Source organism: Rhinopithecus roxellana, chromosome 2 (assembly GCF_007565055.1).
Source record: "Rhinopithecus roxellana isolate Shanxi Qingling chromosome 2, ASM756505v1, whole genome shotgun sequence".
Taxonomy (NCBI): Eukaryota; Metazoa; Chordata; class Mammalia; order Primates; family Cercopithecidae; genus Rhinopithecus; species Rhinopithecus roxellana.
This window is the reverse complement of record NC_044550.1, coordinates 81,806,896-81,822,075: the sequence shown is the minus strand read 5'-3', so window position 1 is coordinate 81,822,075 and position 15,180 is coordinate 81,806,896. Positions and strand designations below refer to the sequence as shown.

At 38.7% G+C, this 15,180-nt stretch overlaps 1 protein-coding gene and 1 pseudogene across 1 annotated transcript in view; one reads left to right on the top strand and one right to left on the bottom strand.

The window, feature by feature from the left end:
- The window catches only part of ANAPC10 (anaphase promoting complex subunit 10), a 132,157-nt gene extending 120,469 nt beyond the window's left edge, over nucleotides 1-11,688 (top strand). Inside the window, exon 5 of the mRNA XM_010361250.2 lies at nucleotides 11,242-11,688. Coding sequence (XP_010359552.1) covers nucleotides 11,242-11,472 — 231 coding nt within the window. The 3' untranslated portion in view covers nucleotides 11,473-11,688. The remainder of the gene's footprint in view (nucleotides 1-11,241) is intronic.
- Nucleotides 3,846-4,215, bottom strand: LOC104660765 (annotated as a pseudogene).
- Nucleotides 11,689-15,180: the final 3,492 nt, after the last annotated feature.

The following is a 15,180-nucleotide window of genomic DNA, read 5'->3' as shown; positions in this document are numbered from 1 at the left end:
TTCAGTTCTGTTCTAATCTTAGTTATTTCTTGCCTTCTGCTGTGTTTTGAGTGTGTTTGCTCTTCTCTAGTTCTTTTAATTGTGATGTTAGGGTGTCAATTTTAGCTCTTTCCTGTTTTCTCTTGTGGGCATTTAGTGCTATAAATTTCCCTCTACACACTGCTTTAAATGTGTCCCAGAGATTCTGGTATGTTGTGTCTTTGTTGTCATTACTTTCAAAGAACATCTTTATTTCTACCTTCATTTCGTTATGTACCCAGTAGTCATTCAGGAGCAGGTTGTTTAGTTTCCATGTAGTTGTGCGGTTTTGATTGAATTTTTTAGTCCTGAGTTCTAGTTTAATGGCACTGTGGTCTGAGAGACAGTTTGTTATACTTTCTGTTCTTTTCCATTTACTGAGGAGTGCTTTATTTCCAACTAAGTGGTCAATTTTGGAATAAGTGCGATGTGGTGCTGAGAAGAATGTATATTCTGTTTATTTGGGGTGGAGAGTTCTGTAGATGTGCATTAGGTCTGCTTGGCGCCGAGTTGAGTTCAATTCCTGGATATCCTTGTGAACTTTCTGTCTCGTTGATCTGTCTAATGTTGACAGTGGGGTGTTAAAGTCTCCCCTTATTATTGTATGGGAGTCTTAGTCTCTTTGTAAGTCTCTAAGGACTTGCTTTATGAATCTGGGTGTTCGTGTATTGGGTGCTTATGTATTTAGGATAGTTAGCTCTTCCTGATGAATTGATCCCTTTACCATTATGTAGTGGCCGTCGTTGTCTCTTTTGATCTTTGATGGTTTATCAGAGACTAGGATTGCAACCCTTGCTTTTTTTTTGTTTTCCATTTGCTTGGTATATCTTCCTCCATCCCTTTATTTTGAGCCTATGTGTGTCTCTGCATGTGAGATGGGTCTCCTGAATACAGCAGACTGATGGGTCTTGACTCTTTATCCAGTTTGCCAGTCTGTGTCTTTTAATTGGATCATTTAGTCCATTTACATTTAAGGTTAATATGTGTGGACTTGATCCTGCCATTATGATATTAGCTGGACATTTTGCTCGCTTGTTGATGCAGTTTCTTCCTAGCATCGATGGACTTTACATTTTGACGTGTCTTTGCAATGGCTGGTACCTGTTGTTCCTTTCCATGTTTAGTGCTTCCTTCAGGATCTCTTGTAGGGCAGGCCTGGTGGTGACAAAATCTCTAAGCATTTGCTTATCTGTAAAGGATTTTATTTCTCCTTCACTTATGAAACTTAATTTGGCTGGATATGAAATTCTGAGCTGAAAATTCTTTTTTTAAGAATGTTGAATATTGGCCCCCACTCTCTTCTGGCTTGGAGCGTTTCTGCTGAGAGATCTGCTGTTAGTCTGATGGGCTTCCCTTTGTGTGTAACCCGACCTTTCTTTCTGGCTGCCCTTAACATTCTTTCCTTCATTTCAACTTTGGTGAATCTGACAATTATGTGTCTTGGAGTTGCTCTTCTCGACGAGTATCTTTGTGGCGTTCTCTGTATTTCCTGAATTTGGATGTTGGCCTGCCTTGCTAAGTTGGGGAATTTCTCCTGAATGATATCCTGTAGAGTGTTTTCTAACTTGATTCCGTTTTCCCCGTCACTTTCAGGCACACCAATGAGACGTACGTTTGATCTTTTCACATAATCCCATATTTCTTGGAGGCTTTGTTCATTTCGTTTTACTCTTTTTTCTCCACACTTCTGTTCTCACTTCATTTCATTCATTTGATCTTCAATCACTGATACTCTTTCTTCTAGCTGTTTGAGTCAGTTACTGAAGCTTGTGCACTTGTCATGTATTTCTCGTGTTATGGTTTTCATCTCTATCAGTTCTTTCAAGGTCTTCTCTGCATTAATTATTCTAGTTATCCATTCATCCATTCTTTTTTCAAGGTTTTTAATTTCTTTGCGCTGGTTATGTAGTTCCTCCTTTAGCTCTGAGAAGTTTGATCGACTGAAGCCTTCTTCTCTCAACTCGTCAAAGTCATTCTCCATCCAGCTTTGTTCTGTTGCTGGTGATGAGCTGCGTTCCTTTGGAGGGGGAGATGCACTCTGATTTTTTGAATTTTCAGCTTTTCTGCACTGCTTTTTCCCCATCTTTGTGGTTTTATCTGCCTTTGGTCTTTGATGACGGTGACGAACTGATGGGGTTTTGGTGTGGGTGTCCTTTCTTTTTGTTAGTTTTCCTTCTAACACTCAGGACCCTCAGCTGTAGGTCTGTTGGCGATTGCTTGAGGTCCACTCCAGACCCTGTTTGCCTGGGTATCAGCAGTGGAGGCTGCAGAAGATAGAATATTGCTGAGCAGCGAGTGTTGCTGATTCTTGCTCTGGAAGCTTCATCTCAGGGGTGTACCCTGCCGTGTGAGGTGTGAGGTGTCAGCCTGCAATGTAAGGTCTTACCTTGAAGTCTCTAATCTATCTTCAGTTAATTTTTTTATATGGTGAGAGAGATGGGTTTAATTTTGTTATTCTGCATATAGCAGAATAATAAATAAAGCCTCCAATTTTCCCAGCACTATTTATTCAATAGTGTACCCATTTCCCAGTTTATGTTTTTGTATGCTTTGTCAAAGATCAGTTGGATGTAGGTATGTGGTTTTATCACTGGGTTCTCTACTCTGTTCCATTGATCTATGTGTCTTTTTTTTTTTTTTTTTTTTTTTTTTTGAGATGGAGTCTCACCCTGTTGCCCAGGCTGGAGTGCAATGGCACCATCTCAGTTCACTGCAACCTCCACCTCCTCGGTTAAAGCGATTTTCCTGCCTCAGCCTCCCAAGTAGCTGGGACTATAGGTGCGCACCACCACACCTAGCTAATTTTTTTGTATCTTTAGTAAAGACGGGGTTTCACCGTGTTGGCCATGGTGGTCTCAAACTCCTGACCTCGTGATCCACCCACCTCGGCCTCCCAAACTACTGTAATTACAGGCATAAGCCACCACTTCTGGCCTATGTGTCTATTTTTATACTAGTACCATGCTGTTTTGGTTACTATAGCTTTATAGTGTAATTTGAAATCAAGTAATTTGATACCTCCAACTTTATTCTGTATTCTTAAATTTACTTTGGTTATTTGGGGCCTTTTTTGGTTCTATATGAATTTTAGAATTTTCTTTTTTAATTCTGGGGAAAAGAATGTTGATAATTTAATAGGGATTGCATTGAAACTGTAGATTGCCTTGGGCAATATCATCATTTTAGCAATGTTGATTCTTCCAATTTAGGAGCTTGGGATGTTTTTCCATTTGTTTGTGTCATCTGCAATTTCTTTCATCAGTGTTTTGTAATTTTCCTTATAGAGATTGTTTACCTCCTTGGTTCAGTATATTTCTAAGATTTTTTTTTTTTTTTTTTTTCTGGTAGCTATTGGAAATGAGATTACCTTCTTGATTTGGTCCTTGGCTAGATCATTATTGTTATATGAAAATGCTGCTCATTTCTCTATATTAGTTTCTTATCTTAAACGTTTCTGAATTCATTTGTCAAATCCGAGAGTCTTTTGGTGGAGTCTTTAGGGTTTTCTAGATAGATCACGTCATTAGCAAAAAAGGGTAATTTGACTTTCTCTTTTCCAACTGGATGCTGGTTTTTGTTTTTTGTTTTTTTTTCTCTTGCCTGCTGATTGCTCTGACAAGGACATCTGGTACTACTTTGAATCTGAGTGGTGAAAGTTAGCATCTTTTTCATGTTGCAGTACTTAGAGGGAATGCTTTCAACGCCTCCGTATTAAATCTGATGGCTGTGGGTTTTGTTATTTTGTTGTTGTTGTTGTAGTTGTTCATTTTCGTTTGTTTGTTTTTTCTTTTCTTTTTTTTTTTCTCAGTCAGCTGTGCTTTATTGACTCAGGCCTTGACCGCGTGCTACCACAGCGGGTACAGCCGCTCCTTCCACTGCTGCTTCTTGGTCTTCAGGTTCTCCTCGTGCTTGTTGAGCTGGTGGCGCATGGCGCGTGTCTTCTTAGGCCGCAGGTCCAGGGGCATGTACTTCTTGCCGGTTGTAGAATTTCCTGAGGTTTTCCTTCTGAGTCTGGTTAATAACTGTGAGAACACGCGCAATGGATTTGCGGACGACTTGGACCTTAGACAGCTTGGAGACCCCAACGCCTGTCACTTTGGCGATGCGCAGCTGGGACAGCTCCACCTTCAGGTCATCCAGCTGTTTCAGCAGCTCCTCCTTCTTCCCGCGAAGACCTCGAGCCTTGATCTTGGCCATTGCTGCACAGGCCGCAGCCACCGCAGCTGCCGCAGCCGCCGCAGCCGCCACAGCCGCCCGCTGGGAGGGAAAGAGCTGTTTGTTTTTTTCTTTTAAGACACAGCCTCACTCTGTCACCCAGGCTGGAATGCAGTGATGCTATCTTGGCTCACTGCAACCTCTGCCTCCCAGGTTCAAGTAGTTCTCCTGCCTCAGCCTTCCAAGTAGTTGAGACTACAGGTATGTACCACCACACCCAGGTATATGTACTACTACACATATATATATGAGTGTGTGTGTGTGTGTGTATATATATATATATATTTTTTTTTTTTAGTATAGTGGAGTTTCACTATGTTGGCTCGACTGGTCTTGAACTCCTGTCCTCAGGTGATCTGCCCTCCTCAGCCTCCCAAAGTGCTAGGATTACAGGCATGAGCCACTGCACCCAGCCTTGGCTGTGGGTTTGTCATGTATGACCTTTATTATGTTGAGGTATGTTCCTTCTACACCTAGTTTGTTTAAGATTTTTGTACTGAAGTGATACTGAATTTTATCAAATGCTTTTTATGTGTCTATTGAGATGATCATATGTTTTTTGTCTTTATTTTTATTTATGTGATGTATCATGTTTATTGATTTGCTTATGTAGAACCATCCTTGCATCCTTGGGATAAATCCCACCTGATCCTGTTCTGTTATCTTTTTGATATGCTATGGGATTTGATTTGCTAGTATTTTGTTGAGGAGTTTTGCATCTCTTTTCATCATAGATATCAGTCTGTAGTATTTGTTGTTGTGTTCTTGTCTGGTTTTGGTATCAGGGAGATACTGGCTTCATAGAATGAGTTAGAGAGAATTCTCTCCTCCTTGATGTTTTGGAATAGTTTCAGGAGGACTGGTGTTAGTTTTTCTTTGTATGTTTGGTAGAATTCAACTGTGAATTCATCTGGTCTTGAGTTATTTTTTATTGGGAGATTTTTTGTTACTGTTTGTATCTTACTACTTATTATTGGTCTGTTCAGTCTGTTTTCTTGCTGGTTCAATATGGGGAGGTAGTATGTTTCCAAGAATTTATCAGTTTACTCTAGTTCTTCTAGTTTGTGAGCATATAGTTTTTTATAATAATCTTTGATCTTTTGTATTTCTCTGATATCAGGTTTCTCTTAATCCATTCTTCCTCCTTTTTCATTTATGATTGTACGTATTTGGATTTTCTGTCTTCTTGGTTAGTATAGCTAGTGGTTTATCAATTTTGTTTATCTTTTCAAAAAAGCAACTTTTCATTTCATTGATTCTTCAAATTTTTTTCTGGTCTTTTAATTTTTTTCTTTGTATCTTTTTCCCTTAAGATGTGATGTTAGATTGTTAATTTGGGATCTTTTTACTGTTTTGATATAGGCATTTAATGCTGTAAACCCCCCATTGGCACTGCTTTTGCTGTATATGTTGTCCTTTCATTTTTTATTTCAAAAAAATTTTACCTTCCATCTTAATTTCTTCATTGACCCAACGGTTGTTCAGAAGCATGTTGTTTAATTTTAATGTATTTGTATAGTTTCTGAAGTTCTTGGTGTTGATTTCTAGCTTTATTCCACTGTAGTTTGAGAAGATACTATATATGATTTTGATATTTAAAAATTTGTTAAGACTTGTTTTGTGGTCTAAGTTGTAGTCTGTATCTGTTAAGTCCATTTGATCTAAAGTCCAATGTAAGTCCAATGTTTCTTTGTTAATTTTCTATCTCGATGACCTGTCTAGGGCTGTGAGTGGGATGTTAAAGTCACCCACTATTATGATATTGCTATCTGTCTCTTTCTTTAGGTATAGTAATATTTGTTTGGTGAATTTGAGTGCTCTGATATTTTGTGTGTGTGTGTGTGTGTGTGTGTGTATTTAGAATTGTTATATTCATTGGCCAAGTTGACTCCCTTTGTCATTATATGATGATCTCCTTTGTCTTTTTAAAACTTTTTTTTATTTGAAGTATGTTTTATCTGATGTATGTAAGTATAACTACTCCTGCTCACTTTTGGTTTTCATTTGCATGGAATATCTTTTTCACCCCATTATTTTCAGACTATGTGTCTTTATGAGTATGGTGAGTTTCTTGTAGGCAGCATGTAGTTGGATTATGTGTGTGTTTTCTTAATCCATTTCACAAATCTTTTAAGTGGAGCATTTGATCCATTTACATTCGAGGTTAATATTGACATGTGAGGCTTTGTTTCTGTCATATTGTTAATTGTTTTCAACTTGTTTTACAGATATCTTTATTGCTTTTTCTCTTTTTGTTTCTGTGACTTGATGAAATTCTGTTGTGTTTCCATTTGTTTCCTTTCTTTTCCTCCTTAGTATGATTGTTTTATAAGAACAGTGAGTTTTACATTTCTGTATGTTTTTGTGATGGTGAATTCCAACCTTTTGTTTCCATGTTTAAGACCCTTTTGAGCATTTCCTGTATGACCCATCTAATTGGTGACAGATCCCCTCAGCATTTGCTTCTCTGGGAAAGACTTTATTTTTCCTTCATTTATAAAACTATTCTGACAGAACATAAAAATCTTGGCTGACAGGTTTTCCGTTTTGTTTGTTTGTTTGTTTGTTTGTTTAACTTTCAGCACTTTGAAATTGCCATGCTGCTCTCTTCTAGTCTGTAACGTTTGTGTTGAAAACTTTGCTGTTAGTGTGATGGGGTTTTCTTTACTGGTGACTAGATGTTTTTCGCTTGCTAATTTTAAAATTCTTTATTTTGCTTTGATTTTAGATATTCTGAATGTAATATGCCATGGTGAAATCCTTTTTGCAATGTATTTTCCTAGGAGTCACTGGGCCTCCTTTATCTTAATAGACTCGGGAAGTTTGCTTGATTATTTCCTTAAGCAGGCTTTCTAAACTTTTTGATCTCTCTTCCCCCTTGGGAATACCGGTAATTTGTAAGTTCAGTAGCTTTATGTAGTCCCAGACATTTTGAAGGCTTTGTTCATCCTTTTAAATTTTTTTCCCTTATTTTTGTCTGACTGGATTCTTTCAAAAGATGTGTCATCAAGTTCTGAGATTCTTTCTTCTGTTTGCTCTACTCTATTATTAAAGCTTTCAAATGTATTTTTTATTTTCTTCAATGAATTTTTTGTTTCCAGAATTTCTGCTTTTCTTTTTTTTAAAGAGATATCGATCTCCTTGATAAATTTCTCACTCATATCCTGAATTGATTTACTGATTTATTTGTATGGTTTTCAGATTTCTCCTTCATCTTATTGAGTTTTAATCAATATTTTAAATTATTTATCTGGTATTTTATGGATTTTTCTTTTTAATTTAAAATTCTTTCTTTCTTTCTTTCTTTTCTTTCTTTCTTTCTTTCTTTCTTTCGTTCTTTCTTTCTTTCTTTCTTTCTTCTTTCTTCCTTTTCGTTTTCCTTTTCCTTTTACTTTTCCTTTTCCCTTTCCTTTCCTTTCCTCCTTTCCTTTCCTTCCTTTTCCTTTCCTTTTTCCTTTCCTTTTTTTCCTTTTTTCCTTTCCTTTTTCCTTTCCTTTTTTTTTTTTTTTCCTTTCCTTTTCCTTTCCTTTTTCCTTTCCTTCCTTTCCTTTTTTTTTTCCTTTCCTTTTTTTCCTTTTCCTTTTTCCTTTCCTTTTTCCTTTCCTTTTTCCTTTCCTTTTTTTCCTTTTTCCTTCCCTTTTTCCTTTCCGTTTTTCCTTTCCTTTTTTCCTTTCCTTTTCCTTTCCTTTTCTTTCCTTCTCCTTTTTTTCCTTTCTTTTCCTTTCCTTTCTCCTTCCTTTCTCCTCCTTTCTCCTCCTCCTCCTTTCTTTCTCCTCTCCTTTCTCCTCTTTCTCTCCTCTCCTTTCTCCTCTCCTTTCTCCTCTCTCCTCTCCTTTCTCCTCTCCTTTCTCCTCTCCTTTCTCCTCTCCTTTCTCCTCTCCTTTCTCCTCTCCTTTCTCCTCTCCTTTCTCCTCCCTTTCTCCTCTCCTTTCTCCTCTCCTTTCTCCTCTCCTTTCTCCTCTCCTTTCTCCTCTCCTTTCTCTCCTCTCCTTTCTCCTCTCCTTTTCTCCTCTCCTTTCTCCTCCTCCTTTCTCCTCTCCTTTCTCCTCTCCTTTCTCCTCTCCTTTCTCCTCTCCTTTCTCCTCTCCTTTCTCCTCTCCTTTCTCCTCTCCTTTCTCCTCTCCTTTCTCCTCTCCTTTCTCCTCTCCTCTCCTCTCCTTTCTCCTCTCCGCTCCTTTCTCTCCTCTCCTTTCTCCTCTCCTTTCTCCTCTCCTTTCTCCTCTCCTTTCTCTCTCGCCTTTCTCCTCTCCTTTCTCCTCTCCTTTCTCCTCTCCTTTCTCCTCTCCTTTCTCCTCCTTTTCTCCTCTCCTTTCTCCTCTCCTTTCTCCTTTCTCCTCTCCTTTCTCCTCTCCTTTCTCCTCTCCTTTCTCCTCTCCTTTCTCCTCTCCTTTCTCCTCTCCTTTCTCCTCTCCTTTCTCCTCTCCTTTCTCCTCTCCTTTCTCCTCTCCTTTCTCCTCTCCTTTCTCCTCTCCTTTCTCCTCTCCTTTCTCCTCTCCTTTCTCCTCTCCTTTCTCCCTCCTTTCTCCTCTCCTTTCTCCTCTCCTTCTCCTCGCCTTTCTCCTCTCCTTTCTCCTCTCCTTTCTCCTCTCCTTCTCCTCTCCTTTCTCCTCTCCTTTCTCCTCTCCTTTCTCCTCTCCTTTCTCCTCTCCTTTCTCCTCCTCCTTTCTCCTCTCCTTTCTCCTCTCCTTTCTCCTCTCCTTTCTCTCTCTTTCCTTCTCCTCTCCTTTCTCCTCTCCTTTCCCTCTCCTTTCTCCTCTCCTTTCTCCTCTCCTTTCCTCTCCTTTCTCCTCTCCTTTCTCCTCTCCTTTCTCCTCTCCTTCTCCTCCATATTCTCCTCTCCTTTCTCCTCTACTTCTCCTCTCCTTCTCCTCTCTTTCTCTCTCCTCTCCTCTCCTCTCCTCTCCTCTCCTCTCCTCTCCTCTCCTCTCCTTTCTTCTTTTTTTATCTAGTCCTAAGTTTTGAATTGAGAAATTCTTTTTGACTGTAGTATATCGCTGAACAATTGTGGTCCTTTGGAGATGTGATTTTTTTCCCTGCTTTTTCATGTTTCCTGTGTCCTTCCATTGATGTCGCCACATCTGATTTAGCAGTCACTTGTTCCAACTATTTGAAGTTGCTTTTGTAGGGGAAAATATTTTTCTGAAGATGTATGGGTGTTACTGATTAAAATACTTTGACTTGTATTTTGTGTGCCTGTGGTAGTGTGATCTTTGTATGAATTTTGTGTCAGTACACAAGGTCAGGGATATCTGTGATTTCCTTGGTGGCTTAGGATTCAGTTATTAGTTGATATTGTAGTGAAGTTTAGCTGAAGACTTGGATGCCACCTGAGCCAGTCTTTGGGCCCTAGTGGTGGCCACATTATGGTATGTGTGCCTATGTTTAGGCCCCAAAGCAACTTACCTTTGTTCTACTGTTAGTGAGTCCTTGAGGGCTGATTCTTGGGCCTCCAGGTGGCTTGTTTAGAAGCTACTAGTGGGGAGGGTTGGCCAGGTGTTTGGGTCCTCAGGCTCATGTTCAGCTGGTATGGTGTGGGTGATGGCAGTAACAATGGTAGAACAACCCTGCTGCCCATGTTGGTGTTGCTGGAAGCTGCAGTGGGTTGGCCAGGCTAGTCCTCAGTCCCACAGCCACCCATGGCAGGGCAGAGGGTCTTGTGCTAAGTTTTCTTAGGAGAGCTTGGTCTCTTCTGTCTGTCCCCTGACTGAGTGGCAGCTGTAGCCACCATGCCTATTACTCAGCCTGAGGCTGGGGCACAGCTCTGCACCTTAGAACTGCAGCCAGGGAGGGCAGGGCCCCTCCCAGGCAGGCAGCATGGGCATGAAGCAATATGGAGTATAGTCCACTCAGCTCAGTTTCACAGCAGCCCATTGCAGGGTGTGAGTATTGTTCTAGATATGCATAGGAGGGCCTGGTTTCCCTGTTTCTCCTTGACTGGTTAGCAACTGCAGCTATGTCAGCCCGATCTTAACCCGAGGTCAGGGTACAGCCCAGTGTTAACCTCTCAAGATGGCACCTTGGGCTGGGAACCAAAGAGGGTGGGTTCGTCCCAGGCAAGCAGCATGGGCAAGAAGCTGTGGGGAGTGTGGTCTTCTCATGTCTGTCTCAACAACAGCCTGCAGCAGGTCAGTTGGGACCTTCCCAGGGGTACATGGGAGCTCCCAGTCTTCCTTCTCCCTCCTTAGAGCAGCACAGCAGCAGCAGCCATGTCTCTAGATCTCCAGTATCTAGATTCTCCAAGTGGCGCACAGCTGAGGTTGCTCCAGGATCTGTGGGATGCCTTTGGGATTCTGAGGTTCCTTTCTGGAGTAACGTCTCTTTACAGTCTGTAGACAGCTCATTATGTCAGGCCCAAGGCCCTAGTTGGTAGAGGGTTTCTCTCATCACTAAGATCCCAAGCCTGTTTCAAAGCGTAGAGCCCTGGGGGTATCTCCATATCTCTCATATTGTTTCCCCATATCCAGGAGCCCCTCCTGGCTCTCAGTGAGTTCCCTGGCTGGGCAAGCTACCTCGAACCCTCTCCTTACTTACTTCTGGTACTTCCCATCTCTTCTCTGATGAATCCTAGCCTTCTTTCCTAGATTATCGGTTCAAAATATGAGTATCTACTTACTATTCTGGTTTCTCTTCATGGAAGAGACACATACTACCTGTGTGTAATCAGCCATCTGTGTTTCATGTATTTTTAAAAGTTGTGAGACATGTGCTTTCTAGTATGTTTGGTTTATTCTGGCAGAGAGTACGAGTTGTATAAGTTGTACAAGTTCTGTAAACATGAAGCACATCTATTTTTATTTTGTCTACTAAGATGATACATGTAAAGTGCTTAGCAACTATAAGTAGACCATGGTAAAAGTGACCAATAACTGGTAGTGATTATTGTCATATTATCATTCTTTCGTTGAGCAAAATGTTAATTATAAGTTAATTTTATTACAGAATGCATTCATTATTATAAATTATATTCATTGAATAAAAGCATAATCTGGTATTTTTTTCCCTTGGCAGCAACTTGAATTGGTAGAACCAAGTGGCTGGATTCATGTTCCCTTAACTGACAATCATAAGAAGCCAACTCGTACATTCATGATACAGATTGCTGTTCTAGCCAATCACCAGAATGGAAGAGACACCCATATGAGACAAATTAAAATATACACACCGGTGGAAGAGAGCTCCATTGGTAAATTTCCTAGATGTACAACTATAGATTTCATGATGTATCGTTCAATAAGGTGACTTTAGAATGAGATGAAAATCATTAAATGTATCTTTGTTTTATCCTGTATTTAAATAGTATATTGGGTACCTTTACTGAAAAAAAGCACCGGTTATTTGTAATTTTGTATATGTTTAAAAATATTTTATTGTAACTTTGAAAAATAAATTTGGGGTCATATTATCTTTATTTTCTTTAACATATAATAAAGCTCACATATTTTACATTACTAAAAATGGATTTGAAGCTAATCATTTATTTTCCCTTATACCAAAAGAGTTGAACTGAAAATTTCAATATATACACAATTATAATAGGTGATTATTTCATTAGTTTTCATACATTAGAGTAATGGTTTATTGCATATTTGGGAACAAGACTGCGTTTTATCGTATACATCATCTTTAATAGGTCAGAATTCCTATTTTTTCTACCCAGAGGAAGTTTATTCTTTTAATACTGGATCTTTTTAAAAACAGTGTCAAAATAAGCTTAGTATTAGGTGTCTGATGAGAACCAATCTAATATGGGGAATATAATTAATCGTCTCATATTTACCTTCATGGGATACTTACAGCCTTAGGGTTGTCTGTATCCTAATGATATTATATAAAGATTGCCTGTATAATCTCCTGTACATCTCAGTTCTAGCAGTACTTATGGAAGAGTTATTTTTAAATTTGTGTCTGACACTGTAGCATTCCCTGGGCAGTCATATATCCCATAAAATCATAAAAGTATGTGAAATTTTTTAGATATATTAAAAGGTTTTAAAGAGATACGTGGAAATATGTTTTTTCCCATGGTTTAAAATGAGTAGATTTGATTTTGTACACTGTTTTCTGCAAATGTATTACTTTTTCGGGGGGGATAGTTATTTAGCCACAGAATTTACCTAGATTCACTCTTGTTTGGAAGAGATTGTTCTCTGTGGTTCATTCATTTCTGGGTACACTAAAGTATTAAATAGTGAATATTATTTAAAAATTAGTGTGTTTTCTTTATTCTGGCAGAGATTACTAATTTAGTTGGATACTATAGAAAAAGGTTTCACTTTTTCACTCATTAAAGACTCTGCTCTTCTTCCTGTAAGTTCTGGGAAGAATTGTATTATTACTTTCATTTTGTTGTCTTTGAAGTAAAAAACATGATAGGCTATCTATAGGATCACCAAAAAGTCTGTAGCTAAAACTTATTTGGAATCACCAAATTAAGCACATTATACATGTCAGATGCTGGGGAGGGTAGAAGAGAGGATTGAAGAAGACGATGAATAGGGACTAAAGGAAATGGAGAGAATGAAGGAAATAAGAATAGAATTATACACTAGGCACTGATGTTTTCCTTTAGTCTGATAAGGAAAACAGTCATGTAAACAACAGGGTCTTAGTCTGAGAGATAAAAGAAATCTAATTTTTTAAAAGTACAGGAAGTTTTATTAATAATGTTACTTCTTACCGCTTATTTATTAAGTTTGCTTAACACAAAAAAGGAGGAAGACTAATTATCACATATACTATCTAGTCTCTTATCTCCTACTATTAGTAGTTTGTTAAGAGACTCCTAAAATCAGGAGGTATTAGAAGGATGTTGAGAAAATCAATATGTTTTCTACTTTTATTCTCCTTACCTATTTTTCATATGCCAGCTGGCTATCTTATTAGGCATGGGAAAACTTGGTAGCTGAGGATTATGGAGATAATGCTTCCCCTTATTAATAAGGAAAATTTAAAATACAGATAGATTATGTGTTATATTAACAAAGCATAGTTATCTAAAATAGTTTTACTTCCTAAAATGCAAATTATGTATTTGACCAAGGTATATTTCTAGAATATATAAAAATCCCTTAAAACTCAGCAGTAGGAAGAAAAATCCAATTTAAAAATGAGCAAAATATTTGAACATTCACTTTACCAAGGAAGTTATATGATTGGCAAGTAATTGTACAAAAAGATGCTCAACTTCATTAGACACTAGTGAAGAGCAAATTAAAACCACAATGAGATACTACTATACAGCCACTAGAATGACTACAATGAAAATGATTATTCCAAGTGTTGACAACAATGTGGAGAAAATGTACTTCACACTGCTGGTACAGGCATATCCCCAGAGATGCTGCAGTTTCAATTCCAGACCACCACACAATAAAGTGAATACCACAGTAAAGTGACTATCACAATAAAGTGGGTCACAGAAACATTTTGGCTTCCCAGTGCTTATAAAATTGTTTACACTATATTGTAGTCTAAAAAAACAATATATGCATACCTTTACTTTAAAATACTATTGCTAAGTGCTAACAATAATCTGAGGCTTTAGCCAAGTTATAACTTCCATGCAGGTGGAGAGTCTCATGTAGGTGTTGATGGCTGCTGACTTACCAGGATGGTGGTTGCTGAATGCTGACGGGGCTGTGGCAATTTCTTAAAATAGGACAACAATGAACTTTGCCTCACTGATAGACTTTTCTTTTCACAAAAGATTTCTCTGTAGCATGTGACGCAGTTTGGTAGCATTTTACTCACAGTCGAACTTCTTTCAAAATTGGAGTCAATCCTCTCAAGTCCTGCTATTGCTTAATCAACTAAGTTGATATACTCTTCTAAGTCCTTTGCTGTCATTTCAACAATATGCACAGTATCTTCACCAGGAATAGATTCCATTTCAAAAACCCAATTTTATTCCTCATCCACGAGAAGCAGCTCTTCAACCATCCAAGTTTTATCATGAGATTGCAGCCATTCTGAGACATCTTTAGGCTCCACTTCTAATTATTGTTCTCTTGCTATTTCTACCACATGTGCCATTACTTCTTCCACTGAAGTCGTAAACCCCTCAGTGTCATCCGTGAAGGTTGAAATCAATTCCTTCCAAACTCCTGTTAAAGTTGCTATTTTGACCTTCTCCCTTAAATCAAGAATGTTCTTATGGCATCTAGAATGATAAATCCTTTCCAGAAAGTTCTCTGTTTTGCTGAGATCCATCAGAAGAATCACTTAGCTGCTAATGCCTTATGAAATGTATTTCTGAAGCAGTAAGGCTTGAAAGTCAGAATGACTGCTTGGTTCATGGACTGCAGAATGGATGTTGTGTTAGCAGGCACGAAAAAAAACATAACTCTCCGTCAGAGCTCTTGGGTGACCAGGTATATTGGCAATGATAAGTAATATTTTGAAAGAATCTTTTTTTCTGAGCAGTGGATCTCAACAGAGGGCTTAAAGCATGCAGTAAATTATGCTCTAAACAGAGGTACTGTCATCCAGGCTTTGTTGTTCCACAGGCAGAGCACAGGCAGAGTAGGTTTAGCGTAATTCAGGGCCCTAGGATTTTCAGAATGGTAAATAAGCATTGGCTTCAACTTAAAGTCACCAGCTGCATTAGCTGCTAATAGAGTTATTCTGTTCCTTGAAACTTTGAAGCCAGGCATTTTTTCTCTAGCTATGAAAGTCCAAGGTGGCATCATCTTCCAATAGAAGGCTGTTAATCTACATGGAAAAATCTATTGTTTAGTGTAGCCACCTTCATCCCTTATGTTCTAGATGGGGGTATTCAGTCTTTTGGCTTTCCTGGGTCACATTGGAAGAACAATAATTGTCTTGGACCTCACATAGAATACACTACACTAACAATAGCTGACGAGCTTAAAAAAAAATATTGCGGGCCGGGCACGGTGGCTCAGGCCTGTAATCCCAACACTTTGGGAGGCCGAGGCGAGCAGATCA